General features: G+C 46.6%; 1 protein-coding gene across 1 annotated transcript; it reads left to right on the top strand.

Annotated features, from left to right (window-relative positions):
* Positions 1-1106: 1106 nt before the first annotated feature.
* Positions 1107-14568, top strand: LOC132208509 (probable G-protein coupled receptor 139). The gene is made up of 4 exons (XM_059644033.1): positions 1107-1198; positions 4252-5105; positions 8351-8436; positions 14322-14568. Exons 1-4 carry the CDS (start codon positions 1132-1134, stop codon positions 14566-14568), a joined length of 1254 nt encoding a protein of 417 aa, XP_059500016.1. The 5' UTR covers positions 1107-1131.
* The last annotated feature ends 82 nt before the right edge of the window (positions 14569-14650 follow it).

Below are 14650 nucleotides of genomic sequence, written 5' to 3'. Positions count from 1 at the left end.
GTACTCCAGTCCTCTAGTGAGTGAAGTTCCAACCTGTTTAGCCTTTGCTCATGGGACAATCTCTCCACACCTGGGATCATCCGAGTGAAACTTCTCTGAGCTGCCTCCTATGAAATGATGTCTTTCCTCAAATGAAGAGACCAAAACTGCTCACATTCCTCCAGAAGTGGCCTCACCAGCACCTTGTGCAGTTTTAGTAAGATTTCCCTCTTCTTGTTCTCCAACCCCCTTGAACGAAGAGCCAATACTCCATGACACTTCCTGATTACCTGCTGCACACTGTGTGCTAACATTGTGTTTCCTGCACAAGTTCCCCCAAGACCAACGGCTTCCTGCTGCTTGTCTCCATTTAAGTAATATTCTGTTCTTTTTTTCTCCCTTACACAATGACCAGCTTCACATTTTCCCATATTCCACTCCATTTACCATTATTTGTGCACTCACTTAACTTCTCAATGTCTATCTGCAAACCATCTGTATCCCTCACACAATTTGCCTTTCCACCTTTTTGTCTGATAATTCGGCTCCAGTACCTTTGTGCCCGTCATTACAGTGAGCGGCCTCAAGTTTTTGAGGGAGATGCCAGCATGGCCATTGGTTGAGCTCAGTTGGCTGGATAGCGGGTTTGCAATACAAAGCAATGCCAGCAGCAGAGGGTCAAATGTCACACCAGCTCATGTCATCTTAAAGGTCTCTCCTTCTCAATCTCTCCCTTTGCTTGGAGAGCGGTGACCCTCAGGTTAAACCAGCACCAGTTATCTCTCTCTAATGACAGATCAAGATTATGATAACTTTGCCTTGTCTGAACTGAACTGACTTTAATATCATTTATTGTGCATTTTATTTCATTAAGTGCTGCACACGTTTGCAACAAAAAAATTCACTGATTAATTTAATTATTCAATTTTATTCTTTAACAATTCCGTACCATCATACTCTATAAACAACAGTGTTCTGACATGGCTCACTGCCAGAATTTCTATCCCCCAAATGGTTTTAAGAAAAGCTTTGAAAACACTGCAATCCTCATGTCCCTGCGGAGATTTCCAGAAAGTATAGATAACAGGCTTCATTAGCTCGCAGTTTAATTCAGTCAGATTGTTCATTGAGGCAGAGTATTGCAGTCAGAAAATGCACGGAATTATTCTCAGCACCAACAAAATATATTACATGGTCCTGGCTGTCATTGGTGTTCCAGGTAAGTGAGTTACCACTGAAACTCGAAGCATGCTGCCCTTGGATTTACTTTGGGACTGGCTCTGCCGACAGATTTTATGCAGATATTGGATCACTTTTATCATTTTATTTCGAAAGCACGTAAGGGTCTGAATAAACTCTGGAGTTTTGAGTTACTGCCTCAGATCCAAGTGACGCTCTGATTGTAGTTTGCTTGATGTGTTTAGTGCAATGATGCAGATTCTAGAAGCAGTGATGCTTTGATACAGGCATTGGTGGTATTAATCACTGCATTGACAGCACAGAAAGCTCTCATTTCCTTCTCCAAAAGAAAAGATATTTTCTGATCAGAAACAAAAGTTGCTGGAGAAACTCGGCAGGTTTTGGCGGCCACTGTAGAGAGAAAGTGGAGTTAATGTTCTGAGCCTGGTGACCCCTCTCCAGAAGGGAATCTGTTGGAACAGAGATAATGGGAACTGCAGATGCTGGAGAATCCGAGATAACAAAACGTGAGGCTGGATGAACACAGCAGGCCAAGCAACATCTCAGGAGCACAAAAGCTGACGTTTCGGGCCTAGACCCTTCATCAGAGAGGGGGATGGGGTGAGGGTTCTGGAATAAATAGGGAGAGAGGGGGAGGCGGACCAAAGATGGAGAGAAAAGAAGATAGGTGGAGAGAGTATAGGTAGGGAGGTAGGGAGGGGATAGGTCAGTCCAGGGAAGACGGACAGGTCAAGGAGGTGGGATGAGGTTAGTAGGTAGATTGGGGTGCGGCTTGGGGTGGGAGGAAGGGATGGGTGAGAGGAAGAACAGGTTAGGGAGGCAGAGACAGGTTGGACTGGTTTTGGGATGCAGTGGGTGGAGGGGAAGAGCTGTGCTGGTTGTGTGGTGCAGTGGGGGGATGGGACGAACTGGGCTGGTTGAGGGATGCAGTTGGGGAAGGGGAGATTTTGAAACTGGTGAAGTCCACATTGAGACCATTAGGCTGCAGGGTTCCCAGGCGGAATATCAGTTGCTGTTCCTGCAACCTTCGGGTGGCATCTTTGTGGCACTGCAGGAGGCCCATGATGGACATGTCATCTAAAGAATGGGAGGGGGAGTGGAAATGGTTTGCGACTGGGAGGTGCAGTTGTTTGTTGCGAACTGAGCGGAGGTGTTCTGCAAAGCGGTCTCCAAGCCTCCGCTTGGTTTCCCCAATGTAGAGGAAGCCACACCGGGTACAGTGGATGCAGTATACCACATTGGTAGATGTGCAGGTGAACCTCTGCCTCATGTGGAATGTCATCTTGGGGCCTGGGATGGGGGTTAGGGAGGAGGTGTGGGGGCAAGTGTAGCATTTCCTGCGGTTGCAGGGGAAGGTGCGGGTGTGGTGGGGTTGGAGGGCAGTGTGGAGCGAACAAGGGAGTCACGGAGGGAGTGGTCTCTCCGGAAAGCAGACAGGGGTGGGGATGGAAGAATGTCTTGGGTGGTGGGGTCGGATTGGAGATGGCGGAAGTGTCGGAGGATGATGCGTTGTATCCAGAGGTTGGTGGGGTGGCGTGTGAGAACGAGGGGGATCCTCTTAGGGCGGTTGTGGCGGGGGCGGGGTGTGAGGGATGTGTTGCGGGAAATGCGGGAGACGCGGTCAAGGGCATTCTCGATCACTGTTGGGGGAAAGTTGCGGTCCTTGAAGAACTTGGGCATCTGGGATGAACAGAGCTGGTTTTGTTCTCACTTGCTTCATTGTCCCACTTCATCCTGATCTCCAGTCCACATTTCCCACCAGAATAGGACACCCAGATAACAAAGAGGTCCAGCTGCACTTTGTCCAATTTGTTGATCGGGGAGAGGGTGGTGTTGTCCCTGCTCATGGTATGGTTTCTTGCTCTGACAAAAGTTTGGCCTCAGTCTCGACATCTCAGTTTGCACAGTTTTAAACCACCTGCTCCTCTCTCTCTCTGAGTCTGGCGTGACTCCCTCCCTCATCTAGCCTCTCTTTTCTTGGTCTACAATGCTATTGAACTCTACTCCACAAAAACAATCAGCAGTGTATTGGGCACGTTGTACTGCCTGACATTGACACGGGATGGAGGAAATCGGGTTTCCTGTTGCAATTGGAAATTTCACTTTGATACTTGACTCACAGCCGCTCCCCATGACCCTGGGATCCCTGTGGCTTTCCTCGTCAAATTGACAGTGACCTGGAGCAAAGTTCTCACCACACACTGACTTTACGTGATTAAATCATCCACATCTCCGTTGAGATAACAAAGTGTGGGGCTGGATGAACACAGCAGGCCAAACACATTTAGGAGCACAAAAGCTGACTTTTCGGGCCTCAACCCTTCATCAGAAACGGGGGAGGGGAAGAGAGTTCTGAAATAAATAGGGAGAAAGCAGGAGGCAGATCAAAGTTGGAAAGAGGATAAGATAGGTGGAAAGGAGACAGACAAGTTAAAGGGGTGGGTGTGGAGCCTGTAGAGGTGAGTGTAGGTGGGTAGGGGATAGGTCAGTCCAGGGAGGACAGAAGGTAAAGGGGGAAGGATGAGGTTAAGAAGTAAGAAATGGAGGTGCAGCTTGAGGTGGGAGGAGGGAATAGGTGAGAGGAAGAACAGGTTAGGGAGGCGGGTATGAGCTGGGCTGGTTTTGGGATGCAGATGCGGGAGGGGAAATTTTGAAGCTTGTGAAATCCACATTTATGCCATTGGGCTGCAGGACTCCCAAGCAGAAGATGAGTTGCTGTTCCTCCAACCTTCGGGTGGCATCATTGTGGCACTGCATGAGGCCCAGGATGGACATGTCGTCGAAGGGATGGGAGGGGGAGTTGAAATGGCTCGCAAATGGGAGAAGCAGTTGTTAACAAATCAAACAACATCCAGGAGGTGAACTGTGACTCATCTCTTAAAGTCTTTGTTTGCTAAATCTTGAAATTGACAAGTCTGAGATGAACTGAGATCATATTTGTGATGCTTAACCATTTATTGGAATTCAAACAGCATGTCCTTTTGGTACCAGAATGCAGATATGATTGCGGAGACTCAGACAGTGTGTTTGCTTCAAACTATTTTTGTCTATTTTCTTTTCTCTCCACTACAGTTAATTTACTGGCAATCATGGTCCTGTCTCGTGGAAACTGTGGCCTATCTTCATGCACAACTTGCTACCTGGTGGCCATGGCAGCATCAGATCTGATAGTTCTCATCTCTGAGGTCATACTGAGGCAGATCAATTTTTATTATTTCCCATTATCTTTCTTGGATATCACTCCCGTGTGCAGCATCATCTATGTCTTGTCAACAGCAGCCACCTCCTGCTCTGTTTGGTTCACAGTCACTTTCAGCTTTGATCGATTTGTCACTATTTGCTGCCAGAAACTGAAAACTAAATATTGCACAAAGAGAAATGCAGTTGTAGTCCTATCAACAACCTGCACTGTAATGTGTTTAATGCATGTTCCTTTCTACTTTAGATATCAACCTTATAGAATACTTTACAACTTACCATGGCTCTGTTTTTCAAAGCCGAGCTATTATACTGAACCCATCTGGGTAGGATTTAAATGGTTCATTACAGTTTTTCATCCATTGCTGCCATTCATTCTAATTCTGCTGCTCAACGCTCTGACAGTCAGACATATTATCGTGGCCAGTCGAGTCCGTAAGGGACTGAGGGGTCAAAGCAAGGGAGAGAATCGCAGTGATCCAGAGATGTCGAGCAGAAGGATGTCTATAATTTTACTCTTTACCATTTCTGGCAGCTTTATAATTTTGTGGTTGATATATGTGATAAATTTCATTTGCAAGATTATTCCTGGAATTTATCCCGTCGATGACAATCATTCTTTACATGCGTTTGAACAAGTTGGAGTTATGTTGGTGAATTTAAGTTGCTGTACAAATGCATTTATTTATGGGGTGACGCAGTCCAAATTTAGATACCAGATAAAGAAAGCAATAAACTGTTCTTTTACATAAATCAGTATCGTCATTCACAAACAGTACAAGAGTGTTTTCAAATCATGGATAATGTATTAATATATTAACTCAACATTTGAAAATGTCTCCAGTAGCTTGATTGAGGGGTGGGTTAATGAGACACTGCTGGGGAGGCTGTGTGTTGTGGGGTGCAGGTAGAGTTGTCGAGGATAAAGTAATTCTGACATAACAGAGGCCAGTATCCCGTCACTATGTCACCCTTTATTTGTGCAAATTTCGCACCGCTAACCTATGAACCTGCGCATCTCTGAACAATATAGGCAATAATATTAAATATTCTAACCCTTCTGTGTTTCCTAACAGTAAGACATGCCCTGTACTAAGCACTGAAGTAATTCATGCTGGTATTTCGGGGGGTGGATGCTGTCTTGTTACAGGATGATGAGAGGATAATCGAGGACCCAACAGGACATTTCTGTAAATAAAGATAACAAAGTGTGGAGCTGGATGAACACAGCAGCCAGGCAGCATCTCAGGAGCACAAAAGCTGACGTTTCGGGCCTAGACCCTTCATCAGAGAAGGGGATGGGGAGAGGGAACTGGAATAAATCCCACCTACATCCGTGACACCACCCACACCCTCCACCTCCTCCGGGACTTCCAATTCCCCGGCCCCCAACACCTCATTTTCACCATGCACGTCCAGTCCCTATACACCGGTATTCCTGATGCAGATGGCCTTAAGGCTTCTTCCTGTCCCACAGGCCCGACCAATCCCCCTCCGCCAACACCCTCATCCGTATAGCCGAACTCATCCTCACCCTCAACAACTTCTCTTTCGATTCTTCCCACTTCCTACAGACAAAGGGGGTAGCCATGGGTACCCGCATGGGCCCAAGCTATGCCTGCCTCTTTGTAGGTTACGTGGAACAGTCCCTCTTCCGCACCTACACAGGCCCCAAACCCCACCTCTTCCTCCGTTACATTGATGACTGTATCGGCGTCGCCTCTTGCTCCCAAGAGGAGCTCGAACAGTTCATCCACTTCACCAACACCTTCCACCCCAACCTCAAGTTCACCTGGGCCATTTCCAACACATCCCTGAGCTTCCTGGATCTCTCAGTCTCCATCTCAGGTAACCAGTTAGAAACCGATATCCATTTCAAGCCTACCGACTCCCACAGCTACCTAGAATACACCTCCTCCCACCCACCTTCCTGCAAAAATTCCATCCCCTATTCCCAATTCCTCCACCTCCGCCGCATCTGCTCCCAGGATGAGGCATTCCACTCCCGGACATCCCAGATGTCCACGTTCTTCCAGGACCGCAACTTCCCCCCCACCGCTGCAGTGGTTGAGAACGCCCTTGACCGCGTCTCCCACATTTCCCGCAACACATCCCTCACGCACTGTCCCCGCCACAACCGCCCCCAGCGGATCCCCCTCGTCCTCACATAGCACCCCACCAACATCCGGATGCAATGTATTATTCTCCAACAGTTCCGCCATCTACAATCCGACCCCACCACCCAAGACATTCTTCCACCCCCACCCTTGTCTGCCTTCCAGAGAGACCACTCTCTCCATGACTCCCTTGTCCGCTCCACACTCCCCTCCAACCCCACCACACCCCGGCACCTTCCCCTGCAACCACAGGAAGTGCTACACTTGCCCCCACGCCTCCTCCCTCACCCCCATCCCAGGCCCCAAGATGACTTTCCATATTAAGCAGATGTTCACCTGCACATCTGCCAACGTGGTATATTGCATCCACTGTACCCGTTGTGGCTTCCTCTACATTGGGGAAACCAAGCAGAGGTTTGGGGATCGCTTTGCAGAACACCTCCGCTCGGTTCGCAACGAAAAACTGCACCTCCCAGTCGTGAACCATTTTAACTCCCCCTCCCATTCTTTAGACGACATGTCCATCCTGAGCCTCCTGCAGTGCCACAATGGTGCCACCCAAAGGTTGCAGGAACAGCAACTCAAATTCCGCTTGGGAACCCTGCAGCCCAATGGTATCAATGTGGACTTCACCAGCTTCAAAATCTCCCCTTCCCCCCACTGCATCCCGAAACCAGCTCACCTTATAACCGCCTCCCTAACCTATTCCTCCCCTCACCTATCCGCTCCTCCCACCTCAAGCCGCCCCTCCATTTCCTACCTACTAAACTCATCACGCCCGCTTGGCCTGTCCATCTCCCCCGACTGATCCATCCCCTTCCTACCTCCCCACCTACACTCACCTTTACAGGCTCCATCCCCAACCCTTTAACTTGTCTGTCTCCTCTCCATCTTTCTTCCTTGATATCCATCTTCGATCCGCCTCTCCCTCTCTCCCTATTTATTTCGGAACCCTCTACCCATCCCCCTTTTCTGATGAAGGGTCTAGGCCCGAAACTTCAGCTTTTGTGCTCCTAAGATGCTGCTTGGCCTGTTGTGTTCATCCAGCTCCACTCTTTGTTATCTCAGAGGAGCAGGATCTGTCTGGACTTCCTGTGTTTAAAGTGATACAATGCCACCCTCTGCTGGAATGCCCATGCCACTGCACGTGCAGCAGATTTATTTTGGATCAAATATCAAAGTCAGTGAATCTCACACCTTGCCTGTTTGTTTTGTTCTTCGATGAATGTCTTTGGAGACAGACATTGGTTTTACCTGATCCCTTGTGATGTTGTCCATGAGGTATGAGGAGAAGGAGATGAACATGCCCACTGCTTGTCTCATCCCCTCCACCTCTGAATCCTTTCTCACCTATAATTTTGTCAGTACATAATAAAACATTGCAAGTTGCAGAAGTGCAATAAAATTTACCCTATCTCCACGCGAAACCATTCACTTGAAGGCGCCTGGATACAACTGCAATGAAAACACTCTCTTTAATGCGTATAATGTCAGGAATTATGCTCAAAGGAAAATCATTTCCACATTGCAGAGGGAACATTTCCCCACAAGAGCATGTTTCACACTGAGGGACGTCAAACCAATTGCTCCCCTCTCCACATCAGCCTCATGTGTGTGTGCGTTCTGTCTGTGCCCGTGTATGTGTGTTTCTTCGTGTGCGTGTACTCATTGTGTTAAAAGTTTGGATGGTGCTGTGAGCTGCGGCTCTGTCTCTGGTCGTTGAGGGTTTTCACTCTCCCGACCTCTTGCAGTGGCGCGGGAGGCAAGCAGAGGGTGGCATTCAATCACTTTCAACACGAGGGAGCTTGTTTACACTGTTTTGACGCGTCACCCCATGAGAGGAAACTTCTGATTAGACTGCATTGAAGTACCAGCTCACTGCAGTTAGGCAGCTTGATGCTGAAAAACAACTAGCCCAGCCATTTGTTCTCTTTTTCTTTTGGTGTGTGGGGTCCAATGATGTCATGTCATTGCCTGCCACAGTTTCTCAAATCAAAACAGTTCATAGTTGGGCATCCAGCTCTGCACCTTGTTAGCTCATAGTTGGCCAATCATGACATTCATGGGGGGGTCAGTTGAATTGTTACCATGTATTTAATAAACAAACATTTTTCACATTAACTATTCTATTTCATATCCTCAGAGACCTCCAAATGATTTGATTTTAATGGAGGTGTAGAGGGTTCCAAGCTGACAGGAATTCACCAATAGGAAATTCCATTTACCCAAATAATACCTTTGGGTTGTGTCATGATGGGAAATCTGCAAGTTCCCAGCTCAACTCTCCCCTTGCAATGGGATAAGGGCTCTCCGTCAGGTGAAGGATGGAATACTCCCCACTTGCCTGGATGGGGCAGTTCCAAAACCATTCGAGAACCTCGACATGATCCAGAACAAAGGAGCTTGAATGATTGGCACTACACTAACAAACATCCACTCCCTCCTTCACCGACCCTCAGTAGCTAGAGTGTCTACCATCTACAACATATCCTGCAGAAATTCACCAAAGATCCTTATATAACATCTTCAAAACCCATGACCACGTCTATCCAGGACAAAGGTGGCAGATACAAAGTAACTCCAAAAAAATGGAAATTCCCCTCCAAGCCATTCATCATCCTGACTTTACTGTTGATGAGTCCAAATCCTGGAATTCCCTCCTGAACAACACTGTGGGTCAACCTACAACACACGGACTGCAGCGGTTCAAGAAGGTTGCTCTCAAGGGTCAACAAGGGATGGGTAATAAATGCAGGGCTCAGCCAGTGATGCAATATCCTCTGTGTGCATAAAAAATGTTATTTCATGGCCTGGAAACAATGGGACTCTTCTGTCAGCCTGATTGTGGAGTTTTATTCATTCATAACACAATTCGTATAACCATGTATTTTACTGCATTACAGATCTTCACTATGAACCTATAAAATGTTGCTGCATAATAAATGTGTTTGTGCAACAACTTAGGTTCTGCAGCATATAACCAACTTTTCTCATGTGATCTAGAAAAGATGAGTAATGATCAAATCTGATTCCTTGAATGACATAATAAAGAAATTTTCAACATGGATTAACCGCACGAGGATGAATCTTCCAGATATGGTGCAAAACAAAATCATAGATTTCCTTCTGCTCTTCATCTCTGGGTTTCGGTGATTCTGTCCTTTCAGCCTCTTCTGGACCCTACTGGTCACTAAAACGTCTCTGCCTGTCACAGCATTCAGCGTCAGATTTAAAGCAAAATGCAGCAAAGGGGATAAAACTGTATCAAACCAATCTGATGCCAACCACCAAGTCTCAGTACAGCAGCTTGCCTTTATATTACAATAGAATGGCACTTTGTTGACTATCCTTAGAGGGTCATACTGAAAATAGAAAACAGAACTCAGTGCAGATTGATGCTACAACCATAGTTGCAGTTTTTCAGTACAACATGCTGTTCTCAGCTTCTGACAACTAACGGTCACAAATCAGTTCAAGGAGAAAGTGATGGTGAACCAGACAGAGCAGTTCTTCACTGCATGATAAAGGGACCCAGTAACATAAATAGATAAGAACTAGGAGCAGGAGTAGGCCATCCGGCCCCCTCGAGCCTGCCCTGCCATTCAATAAGATCATGGCTGATCTTTCTGAGACTCACATCCACTTACCCGCCTGCACACCATAACCCTGAATTGCTTTACTGTTCAAAAATTTATCTCGCCTTGCCTTAAACACATTCAGCGAAGTAGCTTCAACCGCTTCACTGGGCAGGGAATTCCACAGATTCGCAACCCTTTGGGTGAAGAAGTTCCTCCTGACCTCAGTCCTACATCTGTTTCCCTTTATGTTGAGGCTTTGGGCCCACAGTCCTAGTTTCACCTGCTAGTGGAAACAACCTTCCTGCCTCCACCTTATCTATTCTCTTCATAATCCTATGTTTCTATCAGATCTCCCCTCATTCTTCCAGCCCACTCAGTCTCTCCTCATGATCCAATGCTCTCAACTCTGGAAATAAACCAGTGAATCTCCTCTGCACCCCCTCCAGTGCTCATACATCCCTTCTCAAGTAAAGAAACCAAAACTGCACACAGTATTCCAGGTGTGGTCTCACAGCATAGCCTCCCTTTAAGCTCTATCCCTCCAGCAATGAGAGACAAAATTCCATTTCCGTTTTCAATCACCTGCTGCACCTGCAATCCTCCTTTTAACAATTCACGCACAAGGATACCCAAGTCCCTCTGCACAGCAGCGTGTTGCATTTGTATACCATTTAAAACATAATCCATTTTGCTGTTATTCCCACCAGAATAGATACCTCACACTTTATCAACATTGTATTCCATCTGCCAGAACTTTGCCCAATCACCTAGATTATCTATATCCGTCTGTGGGCTTCCAGTGTTTTCTGCATACTTTGCTCTACCACTTATCTGAGTGTCAACTGCAAATTTTGACATACCATACTTCGTCCCCAACTCCAAATCATCTATTTAAATTGTAAACAATTGCGGTCCCAACACTGATCCCTGAGGCACTCCACCAGCCACTGAATGCCAACCAGAAAAACACCCACTTACCCCTATTCTTTGCTTTCTACTAGTCAACCAATCCTCTCTCCATGCCAATACATTACCTGCAATACCGTGCAACTTTATCTTAAGCACCTTGTCAAATGCCTTCTGGAAATCCAGACGCACCACATCCATAGGTTCCTCATTGTCCACCATGCAAGTAATGTCCTCAAAGATTCCATTACATTAAACCTGGCCTACTCTTCCTGAATCCATGCTGGGTGTTCCCGATGGGAGAATTTGTATCTGGATGTCTCACTATTTCTTCCTTAATGATGGATTGAAGTATTTTCCTGACTACTGAAGTTAAGCTAACTGGCATATAGTTCCCTGCTTTTTTGTCTACTTCCTTTTTTAAACAGTGTCGTCACATTGGCTGTTTTCCAATCTGTGTGAACCACCCCTGAGTCCAGTGAATTTTGGTAAATAAGTACTGGTGCATTTGCTACTCCCCCATCACCTCTTTTTGAACCCTGCAATGCATTTCATCAGGGCCAGGAGACTTGACTAACTTTTGCCTCCCATTAGCTATTCTCAGCACTGCCTCCGCAGTGATAATGATAGTTTCTAGGTCCTCACCTGCTATAACCTTCTTGCCATCAGTTCTTGGCATGCTATTTGTGTTTTCCACTGTGAAGACCGACACAAACTAACTGTTTAGTGCCTCAGCTATTTCCTCAGGCCCAGTTATTAAATTGGCCTTCTCATCCTCTAAACAACCAATGATTCCCTTCACCGCACTTTTACGATTTACATATTTAGAGACACTTTTGCTGCCTGTTTTTATATTTTGAGCTAGTTTACTCTCATTAACTATCTTACTTTTCATTATAACTTTTTTGTGGCTTTCTGTTAGCCTTGAAAGATTTCCCAGTCTCCTTGTTTCCCACTAATTTTTGTTTTCGTATGTTTTTTTTTTCAATCTGACACTTTCCTTTATTTCCTTAGACATCTATGGCTGGTTCTCTCTTTTCCGACAGTTCTTTCTTATCACTGGAATATACTTCTGCTAAGCACTGTGAAAAATCATTTTGAAAGTCCTCCAGCGTTCCTCAATTGACCCACCATAAAGTTTTTCCTCCCATTTTACCTGAGCTAACTCCTCCCTCATCCTATCATAGTGTCCTTTGTTTAAGCCGAGGACATTGGTACAAGATTTAACCTTCTCATGCTCCATCTGTATTTTAAATTCAACCATACTGTGATTGCTCCTTCCGAAAGAATCCCTAACTGTGAGATCATTAATTATTCCTGTCTCATTAAACAGGACTGGATCTAGGATAGCTTACTCCCTCGTAGGTTTCATTACATATTGTCCAAGGAAATTATCACGGATGTATTCTATGAATCCCTCCTCAAGTCTGCCATGCATGATGCGATTTGAAAAATCAATTTGTAAATTAAAATCCCCCATGATAATTGCTGTATCATTTTTACATGTATTAGCTTTTTCTATCATCCTTAAAAATTAGAGCAACACCACCTCCCTCACTTTCCTGCCTGTCCATCCAAACAGTTTAATACCCCTGGATATTTTTCTCCCAGTCATGACCATTCTGCAACATGTCCCTGTCATTGACATTAATTCAGACCCATTTGCCATGATTTGTGCCGTCAACTCATCCACCCTGTTTCGAATGCTCTGAGCATTCAGATAAAGTGCCCTTATACCAGTTTTGGCACTGTCTTTTTGAGTTCTATCAACTCCATTACTAACAGCTCTTGAGTTATCCTTTGCTTTAGCTTTGTCCTTAATTTGCAATGCAGTTGAAGCTTCCTCGTAACCTGCTAACCTGTTGCTTTGCCTTACATTAATTGTTATGCTCCCTGCACACTTGCTCCTCCCTTTCCTCCTACTTGATTGTCAAAAGTTCTATTGAGAACCCTATTTAACCTTTTCGACAGAACACTGGATCCAGCCCTGTTCATGTGGAGTCCATCCCAGTTGTATAGATCCCTTCTGTCCCAGAACTGATGCCATTGCCCAGTGAAAAGGAAACCCTCTTTCCAACATCACTCTTTTAGCCACGTGTTCACTTCCCTGATTCTCGCCGCCCTATGCCAATTTGCATGTGTCTCAGGCTGCAATCTAGACATTACGACCCTTCCCACAACACATCCCTCACGCCCCGCCCACACAATAACCGCCCTAAGGGAATACCCCTCATCCTCACATACCACCCCACCAACCTCTGGATACAACGCATCATCCTCCAACACTTCCGCCATCTACAATCCAACCCCACCAACCAAGACATTTTTCCATCCCCACCCTTGTCTGCCTTCCAGAGAGACCACTCTCTCCATGACTCCCTGGTCCGCTCCACACTCACCTCCAACCCCACCACACCCGGCACCTTCCCCTGCAACAGCAAGAAGTGCTACACTTGCACCCACACCTTCTCCCTCACCCCCATCCCAGGCCCCAAGATGACTTTCCATATCAAGCAGATGTTCACCTGCTCATCTGCCAATGTGGTATACTGTAACCACTGTACCCGGTATGGCTTCTTCTGCATTCGGGAAACCAAACGGAGGCTTGGGGACAGCTTTGCAGAACACCTCTGCTCGGTTTGCAATAAACAACTGCACCTCCCAGTCGCGAACCATTTTAACCCCCCCTTCCATTCCTTAGACGACATATCCATCTCCTCCTGCAGTGTCACAATGATGCCACCCGAAGGTTGCAGGAAGAGCAACTCATATTCCGCTTGGGAGCCCTGCAGCCCAATGGTATCAATGTGGACTTCACAAGCTTCAAAATCTCCCCTTCCCCCACTGCATCCCAAAACCAGCTCAGTTCTTCCCCTCCCCCAACTGCATCCCAAAACCAGCCCAACTCATCCCCGCCGACCTAACCTGTTCTTCCTCTCACCTATCCCCTCCTCTCACCTCAAGCCGCACCTCCATTTCCCACCTACTAACGTCATCCCGACTCCCTGGCCTGTCTGTCCTCCCCTGGCTGACCTATCCCCTCCCCACCTCCCTACTTATACACTCCTCTCCACCTATCTTCTCCTCTATCCATCTTCGGCCCGCCTCCCCCCTCTCCCTATTTATTTCAAAACCCTCTCCCCATCCCCTTCTCTGATGAAGGGTCTAGGCCCGAAATGTCAGCTTTTGTGCTCCTGAGATGCTGCTTGGCCTGCTGTGCTCATCCAGCTTCACACTTTGTTATCTTGGATTCTGCAGCATCTGCAGTTTCCATTATTTCTGACGACCCTTGGAATTCTTTCTTTTTAAATTTTGTTCCAAGCTTTCAATAATCCTGAATCAGGTCTTTTTTCCTTGTCCTGCCTATGTTTTTGGTACCTATGTGGACCAAAACAAATGGATCCTCCATCTCCTTCTCCAGTATCCTCTCAAGCCAGCCACGGCAGTCAACACACCTTGCGGGACTCTCTATCCTGCTCTCAAAGGATACTGTCTATCACTCTGATGACGGAATCCCCAACAACTACAATCTGTCCTTTAGCTCCCTACTCTTGAATGGCCTCCTGAACCATGGTGCCATTGTCAGTTGACTCATCCTTCCTGCAGCCTTGTTCCTCATCCACGCAGGGAGCAAATGCCTTATACCTGTGGGACAAATGTCAAGGGCTGCAG

The sequence above is a fragment of the Stegostoma tigrinum genome, unplaced genomic scaffold (genome assembly GCF_030684315.1).
Source record: "Stegostoma tigrinum isolate sSteTig4 unplaced genomic scaffold, sSteTig4.hap1 scaffold_440, whole genome shotgun sequence".
NCBI classification, from domain to species: domain Eukaryota; kingdom Metazoa; phylum Chordata; class Chondrichthyes; order Orectolobiformes; family Stegostomatidae; genus Stegostoma; species Stegostoma tigrinum.
The sequence above is the reverse complement of the archived record's forward strand: the minus strand, read 5'-3'. Positions and strand labels throughout refer to the sequence as shown.